The sequence below is a fragment of the Chelonoidis abingdonii genome, chromosome 2 (assembly GCF_003597395.2).
Source record: "Chelonoidis abingdonii isolate Lonesome George chromosome 2, CheloAbing_2.0, whole genome shotgun sequence".
In the NCBI taxonomy this organism is placed as follows: domain Eukaryota; kingdom Metazoa; phylum Chordata; order Testudines; family Testudinidae; genus Chelonoidis; species Chelonoidis abingdonii.
The window spans coordinates 83437458-83463491 of NC_133770.1; the positions used below are offsets into that span (position 1 = coordinate 83437458).

Genomic DNA, 26034 nt, shown 5'->3' on the forward strand with positions numbered 1-26034 from the left:
CTCAGGAGGTCATCTAGTCCTACCCCCTGCTCAAAGCAGGACTAATTCCCAACTAAATCATCCCAGCCAGGACTTTGTCAAGCCTGACCTTAAACACCTCTAAGGAAGGAGATTCCACCACCTCCCTAGGTAACCCATTCCAGTGTTAGGTGACCTGATGTAGGTTACATCAGTCCATCTGGTCAGTGGTCTGTTAGTTTAGAGGCCTCTAACTGAACCTTAATGGGTTGAACCTTCATGAACTATCAGATCAAGCATATCTATAGTTGCATATTATATAACAGTTTGCTATGGCTAGGGAGGTGCCATTACAGAATATTGACTAAATCATCTTGGTCATATAAAGCCTCCATCTCCTAAAGAATGGTTCAGATTAAGTGAGGTCCCTCCAAACAAACCAGTAAGTAACATTTTCTAAAACTGTTTGACTTTTAAATAACAAAATCCCTGCCCTATTAATACAGTAATATATGCTAAAATAACTTTGTGGTAGTCTTGATTAGACCATTCAGTCCACAAGGCAACTTTATTAATTAAAAGATTATTACTCTAACAGATCCATCAGATCAGGCATAAGATAACAAAAAGAGCAGGGGCTACATAAGGACCCTTTGGGCTTGTCTTCAGAACCGGGAGATCAACACTGCTGCAATCAGCGGTGTAACGTTGTACCCCATAATGCTTTATGGAAATATGCTTATGAAAGTAAATATGACATAACTGGAATATGTGTTATTCTAGATATGCCATGTAGCATATATCTGCAAAGGTTATGATCTACTGGATGTATTCATCCTATTTGTATGCATGTGTCATTGTTGTATTCGAAGTTATGAATATTGGCTATGTACTTGTTTAATTTTAAGTAGCTTCAGTGAAGCAATTGGTCAGCTTCCTGAGAAAATACTATTCTCAGTAAGTATCCAATCAAGAAACACTTAAACTAGCAATGAACTTGGAGATGCCAGTTCACACCTGAGCTTTCCCAGGAATGTGGCCTGGCTGGTAAGGAACTCAGTCATTCATGGACATGTGACTCCAAAACTCCATCTTGGAGCTGGATTCTGGATAGGAGAGGGTCTCCACCCACAAGAGAAAGTCTATTTAAGCCCCTGGGAGACCCCTCCATTTTGCCTTCAGCTGGCTCAAGAGATAGCCTCTCCACCCTCAAAAGATACCTGAAAGAAACTGGAACAAAGGATAGTAACCTCAGGAGTGTGAGTGATTGCTGGACCCAGACTAGAAGGAGGCTATTCTGTAAAAGAAACTTATTGCAACATCTCTGAGGGTGAGATTTCATCTGTAATCACTGTCTTACTGTAATAGGTTTAGAATTGCATGTTTTGTTTTATTTTATTTTGTTTGGTAATTCACTTTGTTCTGTCTGTTATTACTTGGAACCACTGAAATCCTACTCTTTGCACTTAATAAAATCACTTTTTACCTATTAATTAACCCAGAGTATGTATAAATACCTGGGGGCGGGGCACAGCTATGCATCTCTCTCTATCAGTGTTATGGAGGGCGAACAATTTATGAGTTTACCCTGTGTAAGCTTTATACAGGGTAAAATGGATTTATTTGGGGTTTGGACCCCATTGGGAGCTGGGCATCTGAATGTTGGAGACAGGAACACTTCTTAAGCTGTTTTCAGTTAAGCCTGCAGCTTTTAGGGGACATGGTTCAGACCTGCGGCTGTGTTTGTAGCAGGCAAGCATGTCTGGCTCAAACAAGGCAAGGTTCTGGAGTTCCAAGTTGGCAGGAAAAACAAACTCAGAGGTAGTCTCAGCAGATCAGGTGACAGTCTTAATGGGGTTTCTGTGATCCAACCCGTCACAGGCAGGTTTAGTGAAGACCCGCTGAATTGATGGCAGAGTGCTCTCCAGTCGACCTCAGTACTCCACCTCTCCGAGAAGAGTAAGCTAAGTAGACCGGAGAGCATCTCCCACTGACGCAGTGCAATGAAGACACCGGGGTAAGTCAACCTAAGCTATGTTGACTCCAGCTACATTATTCACATAGCTGGAGTAGCATAACTTAGGTCGACTTACCCCAGGAGTGAAGATAAGCCCTTTGCTAATTTAGATATGCCCCATAAACAGATGCCCTGTGCTTAAAAGACTCTCTAAAATTACCATGAAGTGAATATAGCTCAGGTGCTGAAGCATAGCTTGGATTAATCCTTTTAACTGGACTCATAACAGCCACAATCACAACCCTCTCAATGATATTTTCAGCAGATTATGTGGTACACTTATGGGAAGAAAACGGACAGTTGAAACACCTGCTATGCTGTACCTTTCCTTTTTCTTTTGTGGACTTAATAGCATGAATGACAGCTGAAGTGAATTTTAAACAATGATTTTAAAAAGCAGTGACTAAAGTTAGTTTCTTAAATTTACATTTGGGCACCTAAATAAATTATCTGATTTTCACTGAGGATCCAGCAACTCCCAATGAGGGGATAATTCATCTTCCAGATGGGATTCATCATTTATGGTAATTAAAGATGCCAAATACAGGGATGCTATTAACCCCTGTGTCCTAATAAAATTCCAGCACTGTCAATTATATTTTGCCTACCTAAATTTTTGGTTAATAGGCTATTATTCCTCACTTACGGTTTGAGCTTCCAAACACTGTGCCACCCACCCACACAAACTTACATGTGCACATAAGCGTTTTCAGGATCAGACTCTCTGAGTCTCAAACTACTATGCGGTATTACCATACGTTACTAATTAGGAACAGCATACCAGCCAAGAAGGGTCTGCATTCGAATGGTGGTTATAGGGATTCAGTGCAACAGTGATTATCTGACCTTCAATTATCTGAAATTCCCTATTATCCAAAACAGGGTCATGGCCCCATGACATCCATTAATTACAATGATGTTCCCTTTACTACATTAAATAATTAAATGCCTCCTATTATATTTGGATATTCAAGGTTGTGACTTATAAGCAAAGTTATTGGGGTGAAAGGTGCCATATCGAGGTAAAGTATTATATAAATACAATTAATAACAATGGGCAATACTGACAGATAAAGATGAGTGAAGAGGGAGGTTTTAGTCCATGCACAGATTCCTGATTGAACTGGAGACAACTTTGGCAAACACATAAGAAGGAATCTTTCTCTCACATTTCAAATACATTTTGCTGAATAAATATATATATATAAGATGATGTGAAGTATTCAAGCATTATGTTAAGATGCCGACTTTGAGTATTACATCTTGATTCCTTGTAAAAAGCTCACTTATCTTAGCACTTTTGATCTGTGGCATTTTAAATAAATGAGGTCTCAGCATAATTAAATTGTCTTGGTTTTAATTACATTCCCTTGAGTTTTTTTAATTACTTTGCAACTTGAGGAAAGCCTCATTGGGAGAATTGATCTGAAATCTCTGATGTGTTTAATAACGTCAAGCAACAAAAATAGCTGTGGGGGAAAATCTTATTAAATCATATTTGAAGGCATTCTTATATCTTTCAGTAAGGTTAATACCAAACAGCTTACCTTGTCATCTAATTTCCGTGCGCTGAATGAAAGTTCAACATAGTCATCATTGCCAGATAATTCTTCAGCAATCACCTAAATGAGAAGCTACATATGAGTTTTGCATGTATAATAATAGAAAATAAAATTAGGAAAGATGCCATTTACCAACATGTGGACTATAGACCCTATCAGCTGGAAACTGACAGTCACCTTCCAAGAAACCAGACGCCTAGCTAGCAGAGATATCAAAATAGGTCACAACAGTACACTTGCCTCTGGCAAAGTATTTTGCCTCTAACTGAGTGGAAGATATTCATAAAACAGGTTGTTAATTTTTAAGATATTTCTATGCAATCTGCCATGATAAATAGAAAGACTAAGAATGAAATTACCTGTAATTAATTACCATGAAATTCAGGCCATGTCTACAGCAGGAGGGTTTTGCTAGTATAGTACAGTATAACGGTATAGCATGATTTTGGAGATGCAGTTATATCAGCATAAAGACACTGGAGGCTAAACTATACTACGAAGGCTTTGCTGGTATAGCTATTCTAGCAAAATCTATACTGGAGATGCAGTTTAAACCAGTTTAGTTAAATCATCTCCCCAAACAGCATAAACTATATTAGCAAAATGACTCTTTTGGCTGGTATAAACAGCATCTGCAAAGGAGTGGGAGGGGAAGGGGGGTGAGGAGGAGCTGTTTCACCCATATCGACATATCAACTAGAAGTGTGTGATATTTTCACATTCCTAACCAATGTAGCTATGGGCAGTAAAACTTTGTAGTGTAGACCTAGTCTGGTATAGCTTATGCCAATTCCCCTGGCTGACATAAGGTATGGCAGTATAAGCAGAGCTACTCTGCTGTAACTTCATCTATATTAGTGCAATGTCTACACTAAGAATGCTTTGCTAGTATAGCTATAGTAGTATACTCTAATAGCTCATACTGGCAAAACTGCACTTTCACTGGTATGATTTATTCCGGCCCTCCTGAAAGAAGCTCCACTGATAAATCACATCCCTGGCTGACACAGTCACGCCAGCAGAAGTCTGTGGTGTAAATATGGTCTTGCGCTTCTACTGGCATTGTTATGACAGGAAAAACTCATGTGCTTGACATAGGCAGGCTGGTAAAACTTTTAAATGTAGAGCTAGGGCATTGTACTTGGAAATGCCACCAAAACCAAAACGACATTTCAAATTTTTTCCAATGGAAAAATAATTTCCTGCCCACAAAAATGTTCCCACAAGTCATTCCCCAAAGGAGTACACAAAACAGAGATTCATGCCCATTGCCCACATATTTACCAGCCAGATCTGTCTCCCACCTAGGATTAAACCATAAGACTCCAAAACCTTGGAGGACTAGTAGGGTGACCAATGACATCGTTCAAACCAGCTAGGTATTGCCTGGGTCAAAGTGATAATCCGTGTACTACAGCATGACACTTCTACTGTTCTACTATATAATTCTCAGGAGTCAACAGCGCTGCTTGGGGTCTCACACTGTTTCAGCAGCATCTACTGGGACTTTTTGGGACAAATTTAAAAAAAAAAAAACAGAACAAAACTGGAGGCTGACTTTAACCTACAAAATGTGTGTCATATAAAACTGGTATTTGGTCATGCAAAATATTCACATGCAGGGATGTGTGCGCACAAATCCCTAATTGTGCATGAAAATACAATCACATGTGCACACACCCATTCATTTTATATGTGTAAGTCAAACCTGAGTTGCTTAAAATTTGCCCTGTAATGTATTAGATGATATTTCTGTTCCAGGTAGACTACTGGCTGGAAGGATCATGTAGGACACATCACCTCATTAGCACATAAGGATTTGTATACCAAATTTTAAGCTTCAGCAATATTTTGTAATTGAGTTACAAATCCCTACCTATGACAGAACTCTCTTTGAGTGGCTGAAAAAGCACTGGTGTATTATTTTATTCCATAGCCATGTAATAATAATATATTGATTAGATAATTCTAATGGTAGCACCATGCTAAAGATAATAGTACACCTATCTGGGATGTGAACCTTTCCAATTCACTGAAGAATATGTAACTCAATAGGAGTCATGTGTTAAAAACAAGTTGCAACATTAACATTAGTAAATTCCCTATTTCACGGAGAGTCAATATTATATCAGTGGTCTCACCCTTTTTGGGCTCAAGAGCCATTTGTTAATGTTGATGGCCTATCATGACCAAGTAAATAGGCTGGGGGTGGAGAAAAGTTGTGTCCTGCCCCTGCAGGGGGTGGGAGGCCCTAGGGGAGGTTGGGTCCTGCTCCTGGGGGGTAGGGCTTCTCTGCACTCACTCCACAGCACAATGAAGTCAATGGGGCTACTCAGATGTACAAAATTAAGCAGATGTATAAGTGTTAGAAAAATCAGGCCTAAGTACATTTTTAAGACTGTAAAACATGAATTAGAAATAATCAAACAGTATAGCTTTCTTGCTCTGTATCTTTATCTGAATAATGCACTTTATGACACTTAAAAAAAAAACTTTCTTGCCATTTGTAGATTACAGGTATGTTCCCAGAAACATTCAAATAAATCAGAAGGCTCAAAATATGTTTTCTGTTAGGGATCATGCTAACAACTCAATAGGAAACTTTTATGAAGAAGTAGTCACATCAGATATCTTTAAGCATGGGGAAAATATATTTAAGTCTGTCTTACTGTTATGGATGATTTCCCTGCTGTGTTTCCATGTTTCAGTAAGGATTTGGAAAGTTTCCTCTGTGAAACAATCTGTGCCAACACCAAAAACAAATGGAAAAAATTAGAAACTGTAGTAAATACATGGATTGTGATTTGATTTTTATGATATTGCAATTATTTGTATTTACACCCGGGAACCCTAATCCCTTTGGGCAAGGCTCTACACAGACAGGTAGCAAGGGAGATAGTCCCTGACCCAGAGTTTACAGTCGTGACATGACAGGCAGGATGCAACCAGAGGACAAATGGGATGGGAAAGGGTGGGAGGATAGGTTAGAATTAACATAATTAAACAGAAAAGCAGAAGCTGCAGCTCATCATTTGCTTAACTAATGACAGATGGAAGGCATCAGGGCAGAAGTAGGTTTTTTAAAAGGGTTTAAGAGACAAGATGGCAGCTTAAGACTGCCAGGGAGTGTTTCTGTTTTACACAGGACACTCATTATTTAAAAACAAATAACTTTAAATTCAGACATAAACAGGCTGCATCACAGCCTGAGTTCCAACCCTGTCTCCACAGGGACCACACTTTGTCTGGAGCTCTATACAGCACATCGACACATCTAGTGGGTGACTAATGTACATCACGTAAACATTAGTCCAGGCATAATGATGAATTGTATGTTTTCCATTACAACAACCAGTAGATTTCCAGAACCTTGAGCATTAAACTAGGCTAGTAAAAGTAGGAGAAAAAATATATTGTAGGGAAAATTCCTACACTAGCCTGCAATAAGCAAATGATGTGGTAATAGACTAGTAAATGACCTAGTGTATTAGGTCATTTCCATTATATGATTCTATTAAAATGGTTTTCATTAGAAACATGTAAAAATTATGAAATCCTAGATATATACTAGATAATACTAATTAAGAGAAAGTGTTATCAATTATTTGCATTGCAGTGGCTCCTAGGAGCCCCATTATTTGTTCAGAACCCCATTGTGTTAGGTGCTGTACAAACACAAGACATAGAGAAGGTTCCTGTCCCAAAGAACTTACAACCTACTATCAAATATGCAGAAAACATGCAAAATAGAGCATGGTTTTGGTATTAAAAACAATCCTTTCCCATTTTGTACAACACATTTTTAAGACATTATGGCCCAGATGCACACTCCATGACCTTTAAAGTGCAGTAACCTAGAAATGGAGACAAAAGTCACTCTTATGCAAAGCATGCAAAAAAACAACAATTACCCACTGAAGAGACCATAAAGGAAAGGGAGTGGTTTATGCTTGCTCAGCTGATGTTCTTGGAATTTGTATGGATTTGAACAATATGCTAAATTGGTAACCGTAATTATCATAACAGCTTTAACTAGCACACAGCGTACTAACTTAAAGAATTACATACTGCAAAGCACAATGGCAACCTGCACAAGTTTGATACTGTTTTTCATTATCTCAGTGGGAGGCGGACTTTGAGCAGGCTTTGCAGTGGAGAAGGAGGAGTGAAGAATGGCACCCATATTTTGCTTTGCAGAATCACATCTCAATCTCTCACAGGCAACTAGCACTAAGACAATGCTGTTCTTTCAGAGGCAACTTGCTGGACAGTGCGGCAGTGATGTGGGACATAGCCGAGGTAACGAAACTACTTTAACAGTGATAGCAGCATTTGGTATGGGCGCAGTGAGAGCATGCTTAGTTTCACTTTAAAAAGTGGGATCCATAGAAGAAGCTGCGCCGTTAACTCTTTTTTAAACATACATATATATATAGTTTAACTAATTCACTGCATTAAGAGTTTTGTTCAATGGCCACAAATACTGCAGATGAGACTGCTGTGTGGAGGCAGGCATTAGGTAGTGCACTAGGACTTTTGTGATCTACTCTTGACTCTTTCAAAGATTATTCAATCGACACACAGCCATGTCTCAGCCTATCCATCAGTCAAATGGGTTCAAGGAAAAATCACCGATCTCCCATGAGTTCTATGAGTTCAATTAACTTTTTTCAAAGACCTGTGAGAGATCCTCAGATGTTAAGCACTACAGACGTCGAATTTATTATAAAGTTATGGGCTCTGTGCATAATGAAACAAAGGGAAAGTATCTTCTGAAGCAGGAGAGCAAAATACAATTAGTCAGAATAATTCCTCCTTCAAATATGCTTTTTAGTTCCTTAGATGTGCTACATTAATCTCTAGTCTATGATAGAATCCTTCACCTACTCACCTGAAGTCACTAAAGTTATCCTTACCCACCCTCTTTAGTAATTCCAGCATTTTTGTCCTGAACTATTCACCCCACTTCAGTTCTAGCCCTCTCTTCACTCCTTTGAGAGTTGTTCAAAGCACTAAGATGCACTGCACGTAAACTAGCTTGAAACTCTGGGGTTTTCACTTGTGTGGCAGCTACATGCATCAAAATACAGTGAATGGAATTTATTTTGATGTTCCTATTATTAGCTCATTTTAATGAGACCAGCTCTCTAAGCTATTAGTGTCATTTTGCCGCAGCAAACACTCTGCATATGTAAATATGTGTATTCGTGTGTGAACACCCACACGTTGTTAATCAAGTGGCCAGTAAAATGGATCCATCTGGCAGCTCTACGCCTGCATCATCGCCTCAAATAGTAATTAACAATTGAAATTTGCAGGCTGTCATTTAAATAATTGACAAAAAATCAATTTTTACAAGCAGTAAATTGCCCTTTTTGTCTGCATGCTAAAAAAGTACCCGTTAGTGACTGGAATGGCTTCTTTTTTTTTTTTTTGGAAGTTGCCATCAATTATGAATCACATTTATTGCTTATCTATAGATGTAATATTACTTCCCCAGCAGAACCATAAAAAGCATTAGCTATTCTGGCTGCTAGCAAGCAAGTTTCAGCCAACTGGAACACATGAACATAGGAAGCAGCTGTTTAAGTTCAGAGTTACAAAGAGATGGTTGAACTTGCAACACGGCCAAAGGCAAGGCATTTATCAAAAGTCTTTTGTTTGTTAGATGTCTTTGGTTTGACTCCTACTTCAGCAATTCACAACTGAAAACTTTAGGGGGAAAGGTGTTTCTGCAATAGCGATGTGAATAAGTGGTACAGAAAGTGAAAAATCTTCTCTTTCTACAAAACAGATATCAGAGGGCAGATGGGATCCTTTTTTCCTCAACAGATTTTAAATACATTTTCCTGAGGTCCCTGATATTGTACTGAGACCTGGAAATAGGAGTAGAAAAATACAAGTGTTCCATTTGAAGAAAACACACCAGATATATAATGATGTTATACATATTCAAATATATGAAAATCAGAAAGTAGATTCATCCAAATTTCCAGATCCTCAACATTAAGGTCAAATTCTAAGATCAGTTACACTGAAAAAACTTCTTTAAGGACCCTCTGGGTTTACACTGCTGTAACTGAGCTCAAAATCTGTCCCAATGTGTTTAAGAGAGAGATGCACCCAACTAAAACTCTGGATCTTGCGGTGATTAAATCTGGATCCATATTTTGCACTTTGATCCCAGCTCCAGTTTTAAAACGGTATGAAAGCTGCTCTGCCTGGGGTTTTTGTTTTGTTTTGTTTTGTTTTGTTTTAAACTGTGGGGATTATAGAAGTTATGACAGTGAAGATCTATGGCATTGGCAATGATTGTGAATAGCGCCAACTTCCCATAAAAAGCTCTGGCAACGTACATCAGAATTAACCTACAGTATCTGTTATTTGAGCTCTGGTCCTTTTTTGACAAGCAATTACCAAGCATGTCAAGCTGCCAAGCCGTGTAGTGGCAGAAGTGGTTTTAAGATGTGCACAAAATTGACTAGGATAAATGTCCAAGATCATTTTCATTTGTGACATATGCCAGGATATGAACTCTGGTATCTGGAGGTTGAAAGGCTAGAATGGTAATCTAATGTGTCAGCTAAAACTCATGAGATAACCATAGTTAAAAGAGAAAAGAGTTTAGTAGCTGTGGAATGTCAAGACCCCTGACTTATCTCTAACCCTATATACTATATTTACACTGGTGGGTGCGTGGGTGGGTGTGTACATGCACACGTCCTGCTTAGTAGTTAAATTAATAGCATACTTTCACTGTTTCACCCCTCCCACATTTAATGTTATTGTAGACACACATGATGCCCTCGCCCTCCCACCCCCACCCCCATTAAAATGCTGAGGGTTGTTGATGTTTCACCCATATTTGGAACAATGGTTCATTGAGGCAAGATTAAAAGAACTGATCTACTCAGAGTCACACTCTGTAGACCCCTCCCCATTAAATTTTTTTGTCTGAGGCAGTGTCATTCGGGGGGGATGGGAATAGCTCAGTGGTTTGAGCATTGGCCTGCTAAACCCAGGATTGTGAGTCAATCCTTCAGGGGCCAGTTGGGGCAAAATCAGTACTTGGTCCTGCTAGTGAAGACATGGGACTGGACTCAATGACCTTTGAGAGTCCCTTCCAGTCCTAGGAGATAGGTATATCTCCATCGGTTATTCCTCTCTCTCCACTTCTGCTGTATCCAACCCCACTTTATGGATTATGTTCTCCATAACACATGCAACACACTTCAAGATTGGATTTGAACCCTATAGTACTGATCAGTCCACAGCATGTTTAGAGCTGAATTAAGGCTTCTTCTTATTTGCTAGTGATTTTAAACAATGACAGCAGCCAGCCAGCCAGTCAGAACAGGATACTGGGGGGAAAAGTCACTGTTCAGAACTATAATATAATAGGACTCAATGACATTGTTGGAAAGGGTTTATCGGTATAAAACGGTTTGAAATTCAATTAGTGTGTGGTGCCTCTAGCTCTTTGGGAAAATTTGTTTTAATTCATTAATTTTTCATGGATCAATGCCATAATTCATATACAAGATGCAATATGTAAAACAAAGCATTAAGAACTGTGAAAAGTGTTCCGATAACATAAGTCTCTGAGTTTCATGCCATAATGGAAACAATCTGACCTCAAAGATCACGTGGAACACTCTGATACAAAAGAATGACTAAACTAGGCCCCCTAAGGATTACAAAGGGATTTTAAACAGTTAATAGAAGAAAGCTAATAAGAGTTCTGCATGGGATAATTTGACAGCACTCTGAGCCAGCAGGAATAAAATGGCATTCATGTCCCACAAAGTACATTATTCAGCCCATTAATAAATTCAATTACTGCATTCTGAGAAGAGCAGGGGCCAGATTTTTAATGGTATTTAGGTGCCTAAATATAAAGACAGGTGCCTAGTGCACGCTGGGTGCCTATCTTCATTTTCAGATGCCTTTAAAAATCTGGTTGTATGTCTTTTTCAGCATATGAGTAGTCTTCAGTCTACTGGTCCACTATTCTTACACAGAAAATTTCTATTAAATAGAATTTAAATTAATTCAGTTCTAATCAGGGGTCTTTTAGCCTTTTTCCAACTTGAGAGCAGTGACTGAAAGTGGATTAATTAGCTTCAAGTGCATAATCCCGTTAATTACATTTAGTATTAGGAGTATATGTGAAGTAGTGACAATTATTATCAAGAAGCAAGATCCTTAATAAAATGTGTGTGGGGTGGCGGTGGGGTAGTACTTTAAATCCCAAAATAACATCTGCTCAGATTCATGGCATACAGGGGTGCAAATATCTGCTTGACATTGGCTGCAGGTGTTCTCCAAGGATGCTGCTTGCTACAACAAAAGGCAAAGTGATAAATTGCAACAGTTTATTTTCTTTCTTTCTCTATTTAGCATTTCTGTACTTAAACTACCCAGTTTTTTGGAGACAAGCTTAGGGCTGTGATACAGCATGGCCAGAAGGCAGCATAAGAGTGTTAGCAGGGGGCCTTATTCCCTGCCAAGGGAGGAAGGTTTGCTTTAGATTAACTAGAACAGCTGTGGCCAATTAGAGCACCTGACTCCAGTTAGAGCACCTGACTCCAGTCATGGGATATAAACCCCTGCTTCAGTCAGACAGGGGGTGGTAGTTGAAGGAGAAAGGTTGGATTGGAGCAGAGTGCAGATTGCAGAAGAGAAGAGTTTGTCCAGAGAGAAATAGAAGGTTTGGAGGAGTGCTGCGGTGGATTGGGAAGCCCAACAGAAACCCTAGGTAAGGGGCACCAGGCTTGTATAGAAGAGAGGCGAGAAGCCCTTCACAAGCTGACGGGTATGAGAGGGAAGTAACCCAGGGGAAGAAACCGCTAGTCAAGTGGTTCACCACAACCCCAGGGCCCCTGGGTTGGGACCTGGAGTAGAGGGCAGGCCCAGGTCCCTCCCTCTCCACTCCCCTCCTCCAAGGACACTAGGGGAGTGATTAAGAACTGGTTCAGAGGCAAGCAATAGCGCCCTGAACCTACCCCAGAGAAGAGAAAGCGCGAGACCCAGCAGAACAGTACCGGCAATTTGCCACAGGGCCTAATCCTGAAAACAGTTATGCATATGGGGGACTGGTTGTGATGGGTCAAGAAACCAGAGAGCTATCACAGTGCTGCTGTTCTGGGAGCTTTTCTACAACAACTTCATCAGTTCATAAGTATTAAGAATAGAGCTAGGCAAATGTTTTGGCAAAAAATGCAGATTTGGTGACTCCAAAACATTTCATGAATTCATATCAACCATGCCAAATTACTTCTGCAAAAGTTTTTTTTCCCAAAATGAAATTTTTTAATTCAAAATGACTCTTTGTTTCAAATTCTCCTTCATTTTTATCTTTTAAAATTTTGAAAATGTTTAAAATTGCTCAAAATCAAAAACAAAACATTTTGGTTTGGGGAGAATAAAATGTTTGGTTTGGCCCGAAACAATTTTTTTTAAAAACTTTTTGATTTCCCATACATTTTGAAAAAATTCAATTTCTGTTAATCTCTGTATGATTTCTCCCCACTACAGCCAATTTTTTCAGAATTGCCAGAGAACTGAAAACTCTATCATTCACTGATCTCTCATTAAGCACATAACATGCACAAATAAGCATAGTTACTTTGAGCAACCAAATAGTAGATATGTAAAAAATACAGGCACTGCTGAGTGAAGTGGCACTTTGTTTTAAAGCCTGAAATCTTCCTCTGGTATCTCATTTGAAAAAAATATATATTGTCCTTATGGTTATGAAAAATACTTTCACAATCTGAACCAAGTGTAACTGATGCAGAGATGTCTGCCTGAGATAACAGAAAGCCTGAAACTGAGAGATGTGCCCTGCTCAACTGGAGAGTTAACGCAAATGCCCGAAGATGATAATTTAAATGTTAATGTTACTAACCATTTCACTGCTTAATGAAGCAGTGAGACACGAGAAGGACAATCATATGAAGATCTATTGAGACTGATGTTTCATTCTGGACATTTTGGTGAGTGGTGATTGGGAAAGTAGAACCAGTTTTTTTCACCTCAGTCAGACAGAAATACCAGAGGGTAGAAGCAGAACCCAGCAGAGCCCCCAAGCTTTGCCCCTTGCCCTGACCAGTAGGACCCTGTTCTGCTCTGGTGACAACTATGGACCAGATTACTTCCTCTCTAGCTCTAGCAGCACTGTTCCTCCCTCACTAGGGGTTAACTGCAGAACCTGCTGCATTGGTTGTCCTCATTTCACATTTTCAAGCTTTTCTTTGCAACCATGAGGGTTAGAAACACAATTTTTTTAAATGAAAGCTGAGATTTTGATGTCAAAATTTGACACTGGAAACCAGAGCCTGGTGTGCCTATACCTTAATCCAGGCCAGCCCATGGGTATATCTGTACCCTACTGAAGGGAAGCCAAGCTTGAGGAACCCAGCCAACTATGACTGACTTCTCAAGTGAAGCTTGGCTTGTGAGAAGAGAGGGGGACCATTTGAGCCCCGGATTAGAGTGGGTATAAATACACTTATTTTGGTTTAGTTTCAACCACCATACCAATACCCCCTCCATTTTTTAAAGATACTCATATCTACCTCAAAGTAAATTCCTCTGGGGATGAAATTTTCCAGACTTGGTCTCCTCCCAACCCTGAATTATTCTGGAAAGCTTTCGTCAAAAAAGTTCAGCTGTATGTTTACTTTCTGATTAGAAATACATTCCAATTAGAAATTTTGCACTCAGGTAACTAAAACTTGGACTGGAGCTAGAAACATCAAATTTTCCTTGTTTAGTGTTGTGGGTTCTATTCTTAAAGAAGCTCAAAAATACCCAGTCCAAAATGGCTCTAAATCAAGGAACTTTCATGCTTTCATGCTTCAGGGTTTGTGCATTGCTGCAAAAAGCACCCTATAAAAGTTATGAATATGTTTCAACTTCAAGATACATTTATTGAAAATATCTTGGGATTCTCACTGCAGCACAGTGTAAAATCTTGACAGGCACTGGCATCTGTTTGTCGGTAGTGACTTTTGCAACTGCGTGAGAGTTCTATTATTAAATGTTAGTTTTGCGCATTAAATTTAGTGCTTGTCTACATGGCAAGTGAAGGGTGTGAAACTACAGCACACCAGTTTTCCATGCAGTAAGTTCCTGTGAGGGCTCTGCTACAGCACAGTGAAAGTTCCAGAATGTGGCTCAGCGTACAACTGCTTCTTCAAAGCAGCAATGCTAAGCCACACTCTGGGATTTTTGCTGCGCTGTATCAGCACCCACATGGGATGTTACTAAACAGCAAGCTAGTGCGCTGTAGCTTGCCATGCAGTAACTTGCCTTGTAGACAAGCCCTTAGAAATTAAGTAATATTTGGTGGAAAACTTAACTGGTGTATTTCCCCATAATTTCCCCATACTAATATCCTCCTAATGTTACTAACACCTTCTTGTCAACTGTTTGAAATGGGCCACTCTCATTATCGCTACAAAAGTGATTTTTCCTCCCTCGGTATTCTACTGTTAATTGAATTGTCTCATTAGCACTGTCCCCTCACTTGGTAAGACAACTCTCATCTTTTCATGTACTGTGTATGTATAGCTGCTACTGTATTTTCCACTTCACGCATCTGATGAAGTGGGTTTTAGCCCATGAAAGCTTATGCCCAAATAAATGTTTTAGTCTCTAAGGCGCCACAAGGACTCCTCGTTGTTTTAACCGGTGTAGTACAGCACAGTACATCCCACATATGTAAGCTGTATAAGAAATTTCACTTTGTATAATCTTGTATATGATATTATGGGATCTAAAGAGAGAACATATTTTAAGGCAGTGTTAACAAGAAGGCAGAATTAAACTTGACCTTTTAACATTACCCCTTAGAATTTCCTAACTTCTAAAGCTTAATCTCTCAATGTGGCATTGTATTAATGTGCCACTAATTTTTGCATGGAATATATGTATTAACGTATTACATTGCAAGGACACTTCAGGGGAAGTTAAGAAAAATATGACATTGAAAGGCCATTTCAGAGTGGAGAGCCTGGCTCAACAGCTCAGTTCAGTCATGCTGCTGCCTCTGAAGGAAGAAAAGATTTTAAATATTATTTTTTTTAGACTGTAACAATCAGGAAGACTGCTGCTGTTTTATTTGAAAGGGCTACTATTAAGAGTGGGGAGAGAAAAATAACTTTGAGGTAAATTTCTCTATTTAGCATATTGACTTTTTCCTAATTGCACACAGCAATGTGTGGCTCTTTGTTACACATGTGTACAAATAGCCTAGCAATTTGAAAGGTATGCTGAATGTATCTACACTTAGCCTTCAAGCTTCAAATAATGATTCCATGCCAATATACCACTACTTGCGAGATTCACATGTAGGCAAGCAGAATTACAAGAGGCTGACTCTTGTCAGGACATTGGAACTAACACTCCTACTTTTGTTAAAAGTTCAGTGGGACCATTCATCATTCTAAATGGTTGGAGCCTAACAGGTTGCATCTCGTTCCCCTCATCGCTGTGTGGGGATATTGGTTCACCGCTGAATCACGGAGAAGAATGCTACCAGTCTCACTTCCTGAAGTACTTGGATTTTCCAAGTCTTCCATCCAAGGCCCAGCATCAGTTTTGGTCTATAACATCTGACAAGATCACATCTGTTGGTAATATGGTTGCAGACAGTGCTTAATTTGTGCCATGGCTTGCCAGCGCTGATCTCCAGCACTGCTAGGCATGGAAGTTCATAGCTCTGGCACGTTTAGGCTTGCTGCATCAGTTATGAATGTAAAAAAAATGCCCCAACACCTAATTGCTTGAGCCCCGGCACCTTTCATTACAAATTAAGCCCTGGTTGCAGGCTGTGTGCCATAGAAGAGAGGTCCCCCACAAAGATCTGGGTATCTCTGAAGAAAGAGATACCCATTTTTGTCTGGTTAGAGCAAGCAGCGTGTTGTCCATACCACTGCCCTCCCTATCTGTTACAACTGTCCCCTTGCAGCATTCCTTGTTCCCTTCTCCTTTCTGTTTGTCCTGTGTGGCCGCCCCTCCCGGCCATTGTGCTAACTAAAGTCACAGCCCTATTCATAGAGATGGCTTATACAGACTAACTGGAGCCACTGCTCTGCCTAGGGAGGGGGCTTCTTGCTTCTTTGTTTGACTTCTTTGTTCAGACCCGGGCTCGGTGTGGGGGGCGCTGCCCAGAGATGCAAGACCTGAAGTGGCCAACTAATTAAGCATATGAGTCATACCTGTGGCTCAGAACATGCCCAGGCATGCCTATGCTCACCTGCAACTTTCCCCTGTCTTCTCTCCTCCCTTGTATCAAGAGGAGCCAATCAAAAGTACTGGTGGGAAACTGCCTGAGTTTGCCTTTTTAAAACCATATTTCTGATCAGACTCCGAGAAGGTGCTTCTTGCCACCTGGTTGTCCTAGGGGTCTTTGGGCCCTCTCCCCGCTTCATTGTTTTGAGCGACCCCCGTTTAACCCCCCCCACGAACAATGAATTTGTGCCTGGAGATCTCCCTGATTATTGAAAGCGAATCAAGTCCTCTCCATCCTCCAATGGTACTGCTGTTCCTGTCTCGTGCTTGCGCTGTCCTGGGATTGGTAAGAGCTCTCTCTTGCAGACTCCCCTGTCTAGTGCTGGCCTTGTTCCCAAGCAGACAGACCAAGCTAACTCCTGGTCTGTAGCTATAATCTGTTTCTTGATCTGCAGCGGCCTTTGCTGCTAAAAAATAAGCCTGTGCAGCTGCTAAGCTGTGCCTTCCTGACTGTATCCGGGCTGCCAGCTTGCAGCCGCCCCACTGCTGCAGGACCACTAGTTAACCCCCCCCGCCCCCGGCTGTACCTGGCACACACCACTCTGCCCTCTGGAACTGCTCCCCTTCCCGATCAAAGAATTGGCATGTGTAAGGTCACCTATTAGATCAGGTTCTTAGTCTAATAAGTTGTAATTCATTTGCATAGCTGTGGTTAAGTTAGGTTTAGAATGTTGATTGTGCTCTGTAAGTTAGGTTTAAAAATTGTTGCATTGTGTTCTTTGCTTGCAATTTGTGTAGTCTTGGTTAAGTTAGATCATAGATAAGATTTTTCTGTGTTCTGTATAACTGTGGTTAATCTGTGTTCCACTGCCCTATCCCCCCCGAGCTTCCCATCTCTCCCCGAGCTCCCAGTCACTCGTGCATCTCTCTGCTGGTTAAACTGCAGCCTGTCCTGCTCTTCTCTGTATCGCTCCCTGCGTTAAATGCCTTCCCTCTGCTCCTCGAATTTACATTTCGCCTGACTGCTCTCTGTGGCTCCCTTAATCTCTCTTCCTGCCTCTTCCCCATCCCCCAAACCTATTCCCTACCCCTGCCCTTTCTCTCTCTTGCTTAATCCCCCCCCACCTGTTCACCCGGCACCTACTTGCCTGCCAAACCTCAGTGATACTGAAGTCTAGGCATAAACCCCATGGTTATCCTTTTCTCTCTAACCACACTCACATTTTACATCTACACCACTGTGACACCATTTTTCACTTAGGTTGTTGGTTATAACACATTTGCCCAAACTGTTATTGGTTATATGCTGCATGTGACACACCCTTACATAAGAAATTGTTAGCTACCTGTTACATTTATACTTCAGTGTCAATTGGTTACCAACTGTATTGTACCCCACTGTATTGTACCCCACTATTGAAACCCCCTATACTATTTACTAAAAGAAACCCCTCCCCAATTGTCTACTTTAACAAACCCCATACCCCTCACTATTGAATTTTCCCTGTTTTTGCATTTTCTTAACAAAAGTTTATTTTGCACCCCACCAGTGCAGTAGTTGTCCCCCAAGATCCCCTACCTGCTGGCAGGGTCACTCCCAAATGAGCTAAATCATCATCTATCATCTTTGACTAACATGATTCCTATAGATCTTACTTTTGGAAAGGAGTATTACCGGGATTAATCTCAAAGTGCAGGTTTAGTGCACATGTAAAAGATAATCAAAACACAGATTCAAATAATGGTTTATTTCTTTTTGATCAACTCTACCTGCAACAAAAGAAGGAAACAAGACATATTTATGAAAAAGACCTCAGTCTTTTAGATTATGTATAAGAACCCAAAGTCTATCCTATGTTTCATATAACATCTCCTATTTTTGATGGGAAAGAAACTGAATTGATAGACAGGCACAAAAAGTCATAATGTTTTATGAACCCATTAAATTGCAGTGTAGCAACAAATCCATGTCAAAGTTAGCTGAAGAATAGCAGCCATCCCATTATCATCCTACAAAATACAGTAATTACAGAAAACTGCTACGTGTTGGAGTAAGTGCTGTATGTAGAATCTCTGTTGCAAGATTTTCAATCCTGGTCTCTTATTTAGCTGCATTTGGGTGTCAATTCCACTGCTAATATCATTTTTAAAAGAGTTGATGCTTTATGCAAAATTTAAAAACATAAACAGCCTAGCTATGTTATCAAAAACTTCAAGGCTACATTTCTGGGGTCAGATTCCATGTTGTTGTTATTTTTTCTTGGTTACCATCAACAGTAGAATTAAACCACAGCCAAACCAGTGGTGTGTTATTTATAGAGGCATAATCATTATAAGGGCATGTTTTTGCAAATGGCAGCAGCAATGAGGTTTTTGCATTTTAAAACCAATTAAGAAAAAACATAATACATTATTTTCTATATTTCTCTTTCCTCTCTATAAACAGCTCCTTTTCTTTGACTGAGGCCATAAAATGCCCTCAAGAGCACTGCCAAAAAGAACATGGTTTATTGTGCATTTTAAAGATCCTAATTACGCATCCATCCCTGTTAATCTACCAAAACTACAGATCTATACATTTGTGTTTTATAAAACCAATGAGAAACCTTTTTCCTATGGAACCATTCCTTTATATCTTACCCCACATTTATAGGGCCAAATACTCAGCTGTGCTGTGCAGCTGAGGAGAAGGGGGGAAGAAGGGAGGGAGGGGCTCCTCTTTCCTGATCCTGGGACCAAAACAACCCCGGTATAAATTTAGAGCATTCACAAGGCTACTGTAAATTATAACAGGTTTAGCTGTCTCATTGGGCCCATTTTGAAAGTTTCTGCCACTTGATGTATCTGGACCGATCAAAAAGAAACACATTTGCTCTCTCAGAAGTATTTTTTATGACTCCCCTCAAAAGAAGTTATGTTTGGCAGGGATGATATAGCAGTATCCCAAGCAGGGAAATCAACCCAATCCTCCCTCGAGTCTGGTGATAGATTTTTAGCATGGGGCTCCCGAGAGCCGCCTCTAGCACATTGCTGATGGTTAAGGCTAAGATTTTGTCATGGATATTTTTAGTAAAAGTCATGGATAGGTCGTGGGCAATAAAGAAAAATTCACAGAAGCCCATGATGTGTCCCTGACTTTTACTAAAAATATCCATGATATAATGGGAAGGGCCTGGGCAGCTGCCAGGTGGCTGGAGCTCCGGCGCCCCCACCATCTAAGGGGGCTCAGAGTTCCAGGGTCCCCCTTCTGCCCCCTCCCCCCTGAAGTGAGGAGCTGCGAGGGTCTCCCTGCCCCATCGCCACAGCTGGGGAGCTGCGGGAATCCCCCCAGCCCACGGTGGCTGGAAGCTGCAAGGTACCCCCAATGCCCATGGTGGCCCGGAGCTTGGGGGCCGCTGCCTCAGGGGGCGGGGTACCTCACAGCTCCCTGCCACTGCAGGAGGTGGCAGGACCCTGCAGCTCCCAGCTGCTGGGGCTGAAGACGCAGAGGTCTTTGGAAGTCATGGATTCCATGATTTCTGTGATAAAACTGCCTGCAATCACAGACAAGGTGGGTGAGGTTATATCTTTTATTTGACCAACTTCTGTTGGGGAAAGAGAGAAGCTTTGGTGCTTACACAGAGCTCTTCTTCAGGTAATCATTTGGATTTTCCTGACAAACCATTCCTTCTAGCCTCCTTGAGAGTCAAAGGATGCCTCTGTGATTCAAGCTTCCTGAGAGTAATCTTCAATTGCTTTTCCTGAACAACAATAAGGAGGACAGGCAGGAATTCCTGGGGTGGGAGGGTAGTGAAAGCAGTTGCTTCTTCTGTGGAAAGCAATAATGGTCCTGTTACAAGTTTAAGCAGAAGCATTCACAAAGCTCTTTGCCAGCTCTCACCATAGGATATGTTACTCCTAACCACAAAATGTTCATTTACATTCAGTTTAGCTGGTGCACGACGATTTAACAAGACTAAGGGCTGGTCTACACTGCGGGATAAAATCGATTTTAGATACGCAGTTTCAGCTACGTGAATAACGTAGCTGAAGTCGAATATCTAAAATCGATTTACTCACCCGTCTTCACCGCGCGGGATCGATGTCCGCGGCTCGCCATGTCGATTCCGGAACTCCGTTGGGGTTGGTGGAGTTCCGGAATCGATATAAGCGCGCTCAGGGATTGATATATCCCGTCTAGATTAGACGCGATATATCGATCCCAGAGCAATCGATTTTAACACGCCGATACGGCGCGTAGTCTAGACGTACCCTAAGAAAGTCCTTAGTACTGTTATCAGGAATAAAACTGGGATCCAATATACCTCAACCCTTCAGAGCAAAAAGCCTGCCATTTAGAAACAAACCCTGCCAGAAGCTGCTTGTATCTCCTTTTACATAAACAGGCACTGGCACAATATGTATTGCTCATTTAGGACCTGATTCTGCCACCCTGACTCTTGTGGGCCCCAATTCTGACATTTATTCACCTGCTTTACTATAAGCAAGCTAGCAGTCCCATTTACTCACCCATGTGAGCAAAGTTAAGTAAGTCCCTAAGTCTTTGCTGTATGTGCCATGTAATCATATGAGTAATAGCATACTCCCAAAGCAGTTTCACTAATTTTAATGAGGCTACTTGAGTAATGCAGTACTGCTCAACTTAAGTGAGCCAGAACTGGGCCCTTAACTTAAAAGCCAAATTGTTGGTGGAGTATGTGTCATAGACTCGTATGTCCCAGGTGCACCTGAAGAAATTTCAAATCAACAACACCTCTCTGTCTATTAGTCCCGTATTAAGCACCAAAGTGGTGAAGGAGAATGATTTTATCACATCTGATGAATTTCACTCAATGGGTCTTTCAGCAAAGCAATATATTTAGTATCAATACTAACAGAAGTGGGGGTAGGGGTGGGGTGGAGACACCTACTTGTCCAAGAGTGCATTCCATGCCACCAAGAAAATCTGCATCTTTCAATCCATTGTGGTTGCTGCTAATGTCATGGACTTCAAACCGTAGCCGCTGAACCTCTTCAAAGTAGAAGTCCACCGTGAATAACTTGGAGAAGATTGGATTTATACAGGTTCGAATCACTTCTGTCCTGTCAACCTGCCAAAAAAAACAAAAAACCCTGTGAGAATTTGTCTCAGTGACTTCTTACTCTGTCAGTAATGGGCTCCAACATGAACCAAATTGAAAGTGAAATTAAAAAACAAAATTACACTCCACTTATGTGAACGAAGAATCTTTAAGGAGACAGTAGTTTAGCTACAAAATCTGGTTGGCTTTTATTTAAAAAAAAAACATTTAATAAGCGAATTGGCTGAGCTGGTGAGCCTTTACATGCAACTCAATGGCATTTTTCTGTTTGTCTGTCTGTCAGATTATCTGTCTTTTTTAATATAACTTTTGAAAGTCACATCCAATCAAATCCTGGTATGAGGGGACTGGGAGCACATGGAACCCCAGTGGGTGGGGGGGACCCTGGAATGGGGATACACAGAGCCCCTACCATTGAGGCAGAAAAGTGTACTGTAGGGCATAACGGGAAGTGCGAATGAGGGTGCACAAAGAGCCACTGGCATGGGAAAGAGAAGGGAGGGCCTAGGAATGGGAGACAGAGAGAATGGAGGGCACACAGGATTCCCTGCCACAGGGACATTGGGGTTGCATAGTGTCCCTTATCTAGAGGGGGATGAGAGTGTGGCACACAGGGAGCTTCTGTGGCAGAATGGAGGCATGCAAGGAGCCCTTGGCGAATGCAATAAGCTCAGCCTATAAAGCTACCAAGCGTGCAACCTCCTAATATTAATAGCAGTGTTCTCATGTGAAAACAGGAGTGAGGCAGATTTAAGAAATTTCCTATACTCTTGAAAACCCAAAGACAATGACACATTACTATTTATTGTTTTTGTTTTTAGAAGACAGTTTCCAAAAAAGAATTAGGGCCCTATAGAGCTAGGTGTAGTTGTAAGAAATAATGCTAAGCCAGTACCAGACAGCTCACAGTTTAAGTTCTAGGCAATACTCAATGAGTGAATAAATAGATAAAGGAAAGATAATGGTAGAGAGATGCATTGCATCTGTGAGGAATCACAGTGCTCTCAGTAGTCAAACTCAGAAATGCATGAGAACATGAAATTGACCAGACACAGTGAGTGAAAGAGAGCAGTGCATGCTGAATGAAATGCAATGAATTAACAAACAGCACAGTGAAAAGTAAATTAGGGTCTATACTCTATATCGGTGTTTCCCAAACTTGGGATGCCACTTGTGTAGGGAAAGCCCCTGGCGGGCCGGGTCGATTTGTTCTCCTGCTGGATCTGCAGGTTCGGCCAATCGCAGCTCCCACTGGCCGCGGTTCGCTGCTCCAGGCCAATGGGAGCTGCTGGAAGCGACAGCCAGTACGTCCCTCAGCCTGCACCACTTCCAGCTGCTCCCATTGGCCTGGAGCAGCGAACTGCGGCCAGTGGGAGCTGCGATTGGCTGAACCTGTGGACGGGGCAGGTAAACAAACCGGCCTGGCTCGCCAGGGGCTTTCCCTACACAAGCGGCATCCCAGGTTTGGGGAAACACTGCTCTATATACATCTTCATTGCAACTCCATTGTCGTTAAGGGAGCTACACCCAAGATGAGGTTGGCTTTTCTCTGCACTGGTCAGGACTTTCAAGAAGCTCTCATTTTTATCTTTGCAGTGTTCCTTTAACTTTGAACTTTGTTACTTCACTAGGTGGCTTTATATCCATAGGCTCTTTTAAAGAATAAAAGGAAGGGGGACTTAGTCTAAAGAGTATGTTATCACCTTTGCCCATTTCTTCCTAACTTTGTGCTTTCATGTAACAAAGATAACAAGAATAATACTGACTGCTGCTCTTCTCCAACCACAATGTAACTTTTAACTCTCTCTCTCACACACACACACACAAATTGGCAAAATTAAACACCTGATTTCAGCAGAGAGGCCATGGTCTGTAAAGATACATAATAAAATTCATACTTGTAGAGCATAATGAAACCTAGAGACTGGGCATCCCAGTACTAGTCCCTTCAGACCACGCTGAGAATAGTGGTGAAGTATGAAGTAACATACACTGCTGCTACCTAGACCAACTGTTCCGTAGACATTTAAAGGATTTCAGTCTCCAGTGCAATCAGTTTAGCATTTTCAAAGCAACGAAGTCACACAGAAAAATTAAATGGGTGGGGAAAAGAGGAAAGCTTTTAAAGATATTCACTTGGAATTACTTGCATGAGTAAGGGCTGGGAGAATCAGGCTCTTGGGGAGTAAAATATAAAACGTATCCCTGTTTTTCTCACTAGTAAATCACATACCGAGAGTGTCTGAGGGATGCTCATGCCCCTGCACCATTCCCTAAAATTGTGCAAGAAATTATCAGATCAAAATGTATTGCTATGTTTCCGTAAGAGTGCTCAAAAAGTACTTTACACACACCTATAAATACAGTAGCTGGTTTCTAATCTTAGAAGTAGTTTTTGCTGCTTTTCATTCTGCTGCATTATTGGTTATGCAGCAAGCAATGGAACAATTTATATTTTCCACACACTTTGGCCTAGTCCTGAAAAGAACTAATAATTCTGTAAAATTAAAGAAACTAGTTAGAAAATGAGGTAGACATGGGCATGTCAGTCACTCATTAGACAACAGAAGTGACAGATTCTCTCTCTTAGGGAAGAGTGATGAGTTCCTTTGTCTAATCCTTGGTGAACAACATCTGTAATGGGCAAAAAGGCAAATGCTTGCTTAAGCTCCCAGAGAGAAAATTGCATATTAGCTCAAGTGGCAATCAATAAAAACATGAAAAGAGTACAGTAAATCAAAAGCATGAAAAATAAAAAAAAGTGAGAAGTATGACAGATATGGCAATTTCGTGCAATATCCTGGACAAACCTTGCTGAATTAAGTTTAAGTATTTTAGGAGTTCATTGTATTAAAAATGCAAATATTTATGTGTGATTGAGGGATTGTATGTTAATGTGTGTAGGGAGGAGACCTGACTAACATAAACCCTGGGAAGTGGTATGAGTTTCTAAGGACTCTTTTAAATGATATGCCAGATAAAAGTGAACTTGTAGTTGAGTGTTTCCTAGGAAATACGTGGGAGGAGGGGAATGCAACTTCTCATCTCTAGACTCAACCTTTTGAAGCTCCGCCCCGAGGAGAAACCCATTGATTGCTGATCATCCATTCCCAAGATCGAAGGCCCAAACTGTATAAAGCAGCAACTGGGAGTTCTGGTTCTGAGCAAACGATGTTATGAATTTGTAGACACAGAAAAAACCCTTTGGGGTTTGGGTTATCTTTGGTATGCTTATTAGCATGAGTGTGGAGTCTTGTATTGCTTTAATCTGTTTTCTCTGTAATGCTTTCACCTTATGGATACATGTGCTTGCTTAGGAAAAAGCTGTGTGGTACCTTACCCTGTGGGAAATTATGTTGTTCGTAGCTTCTGAGGAGAAAGCAAAGCAGGCCCGTTTAGGCAGTCTGCCTTGCTAGAGAATTCAGGGTAGGCAGGGAGCTGTGCAGCTTGGAAATACCCCAAACAGGAGGAAGAGAGCTGTGTGTCTCTATCCAAGAGAGGTGATGGCTGGGAGCCAGAAGCCTAAGAGTCAGTGCCCTTGCTGGACCCCAGAGGAGCAACACAAGTGCAGGTGCCTTGAACCATGACAAGGAGCCTATGGCAACAGATTTATTTTAATGCTCTGAATTATTTGTGCTCATGAAAGGTGCCAGAGTAACAGCTCTAGAGACAGAAATCCTTTAGTTAATTAAATATTTATCAAACAGTTGCACTATTTCTAATACCACCGCAATATCCTCGCATGGCCCTGCCCATGTACCTTGCAGTACTACAGAGAGTACAGTGGCGTACTACCACCACGAGAGGAGAGAGGCTCAGTCTCCTCGTCCATTTCATTCTTGATCTCTTTGCTTAGACCAGTGGCTCTCAACCTTTCCAGACTACTGTCCCCCTTTCAGAAGTCGGATTTGCCTTGTGTATCCCCAAGTTTCACCACACTAAAGAACTACTTGCTTACAATATCAGACATAAAAATACAAAAGTATCACAGCCACTATTAGTGAAAAATTGCTTATTTTCACCATATAATTATAAAATAAATCAATTGGACTATAAATATTGTATTTACATTTCAGTGTATAGTATATAAAGCAATATAAACAAGTCATTGTCTGTATGAAATTTTAGTTTGTACTGACTTCACTAGTGTTTTTCATGGAAACTGTTGTAAAACTAG

At 40.9% G+C, this 26034-nt stretch overlaps 1 protein-coding gene across 2 annotated transcripts in view; it reads right to left on the minus strand.

The window, feature by feature from the left end:
• Positions 1–26034, minus strand: part of CPNE4 (copine 4) — a 464843-nt gene that overhangs the window by 132706 nt on the left and 306103 nt on the right. For both annotated transcript variants that reach the window (XM_032805885.2, XM_032805883.2), the window contains exons 3-5: positions 21687–21866; positions 6207–6278; positions 3523–3597 (exon numbers count right to left, since the gene is read on the minus strand). In XM_032805885.2, coding sequence (XP_032661776.1) covers positions 3523–3597; positions 6207–6278; positions 21687–21866 — 327 coding nt within the window. The remainder of the gene's footprint in view (positions 1–3522; positions 3598–6206; positions 6279–21686; positions 21867–26034) is intronic.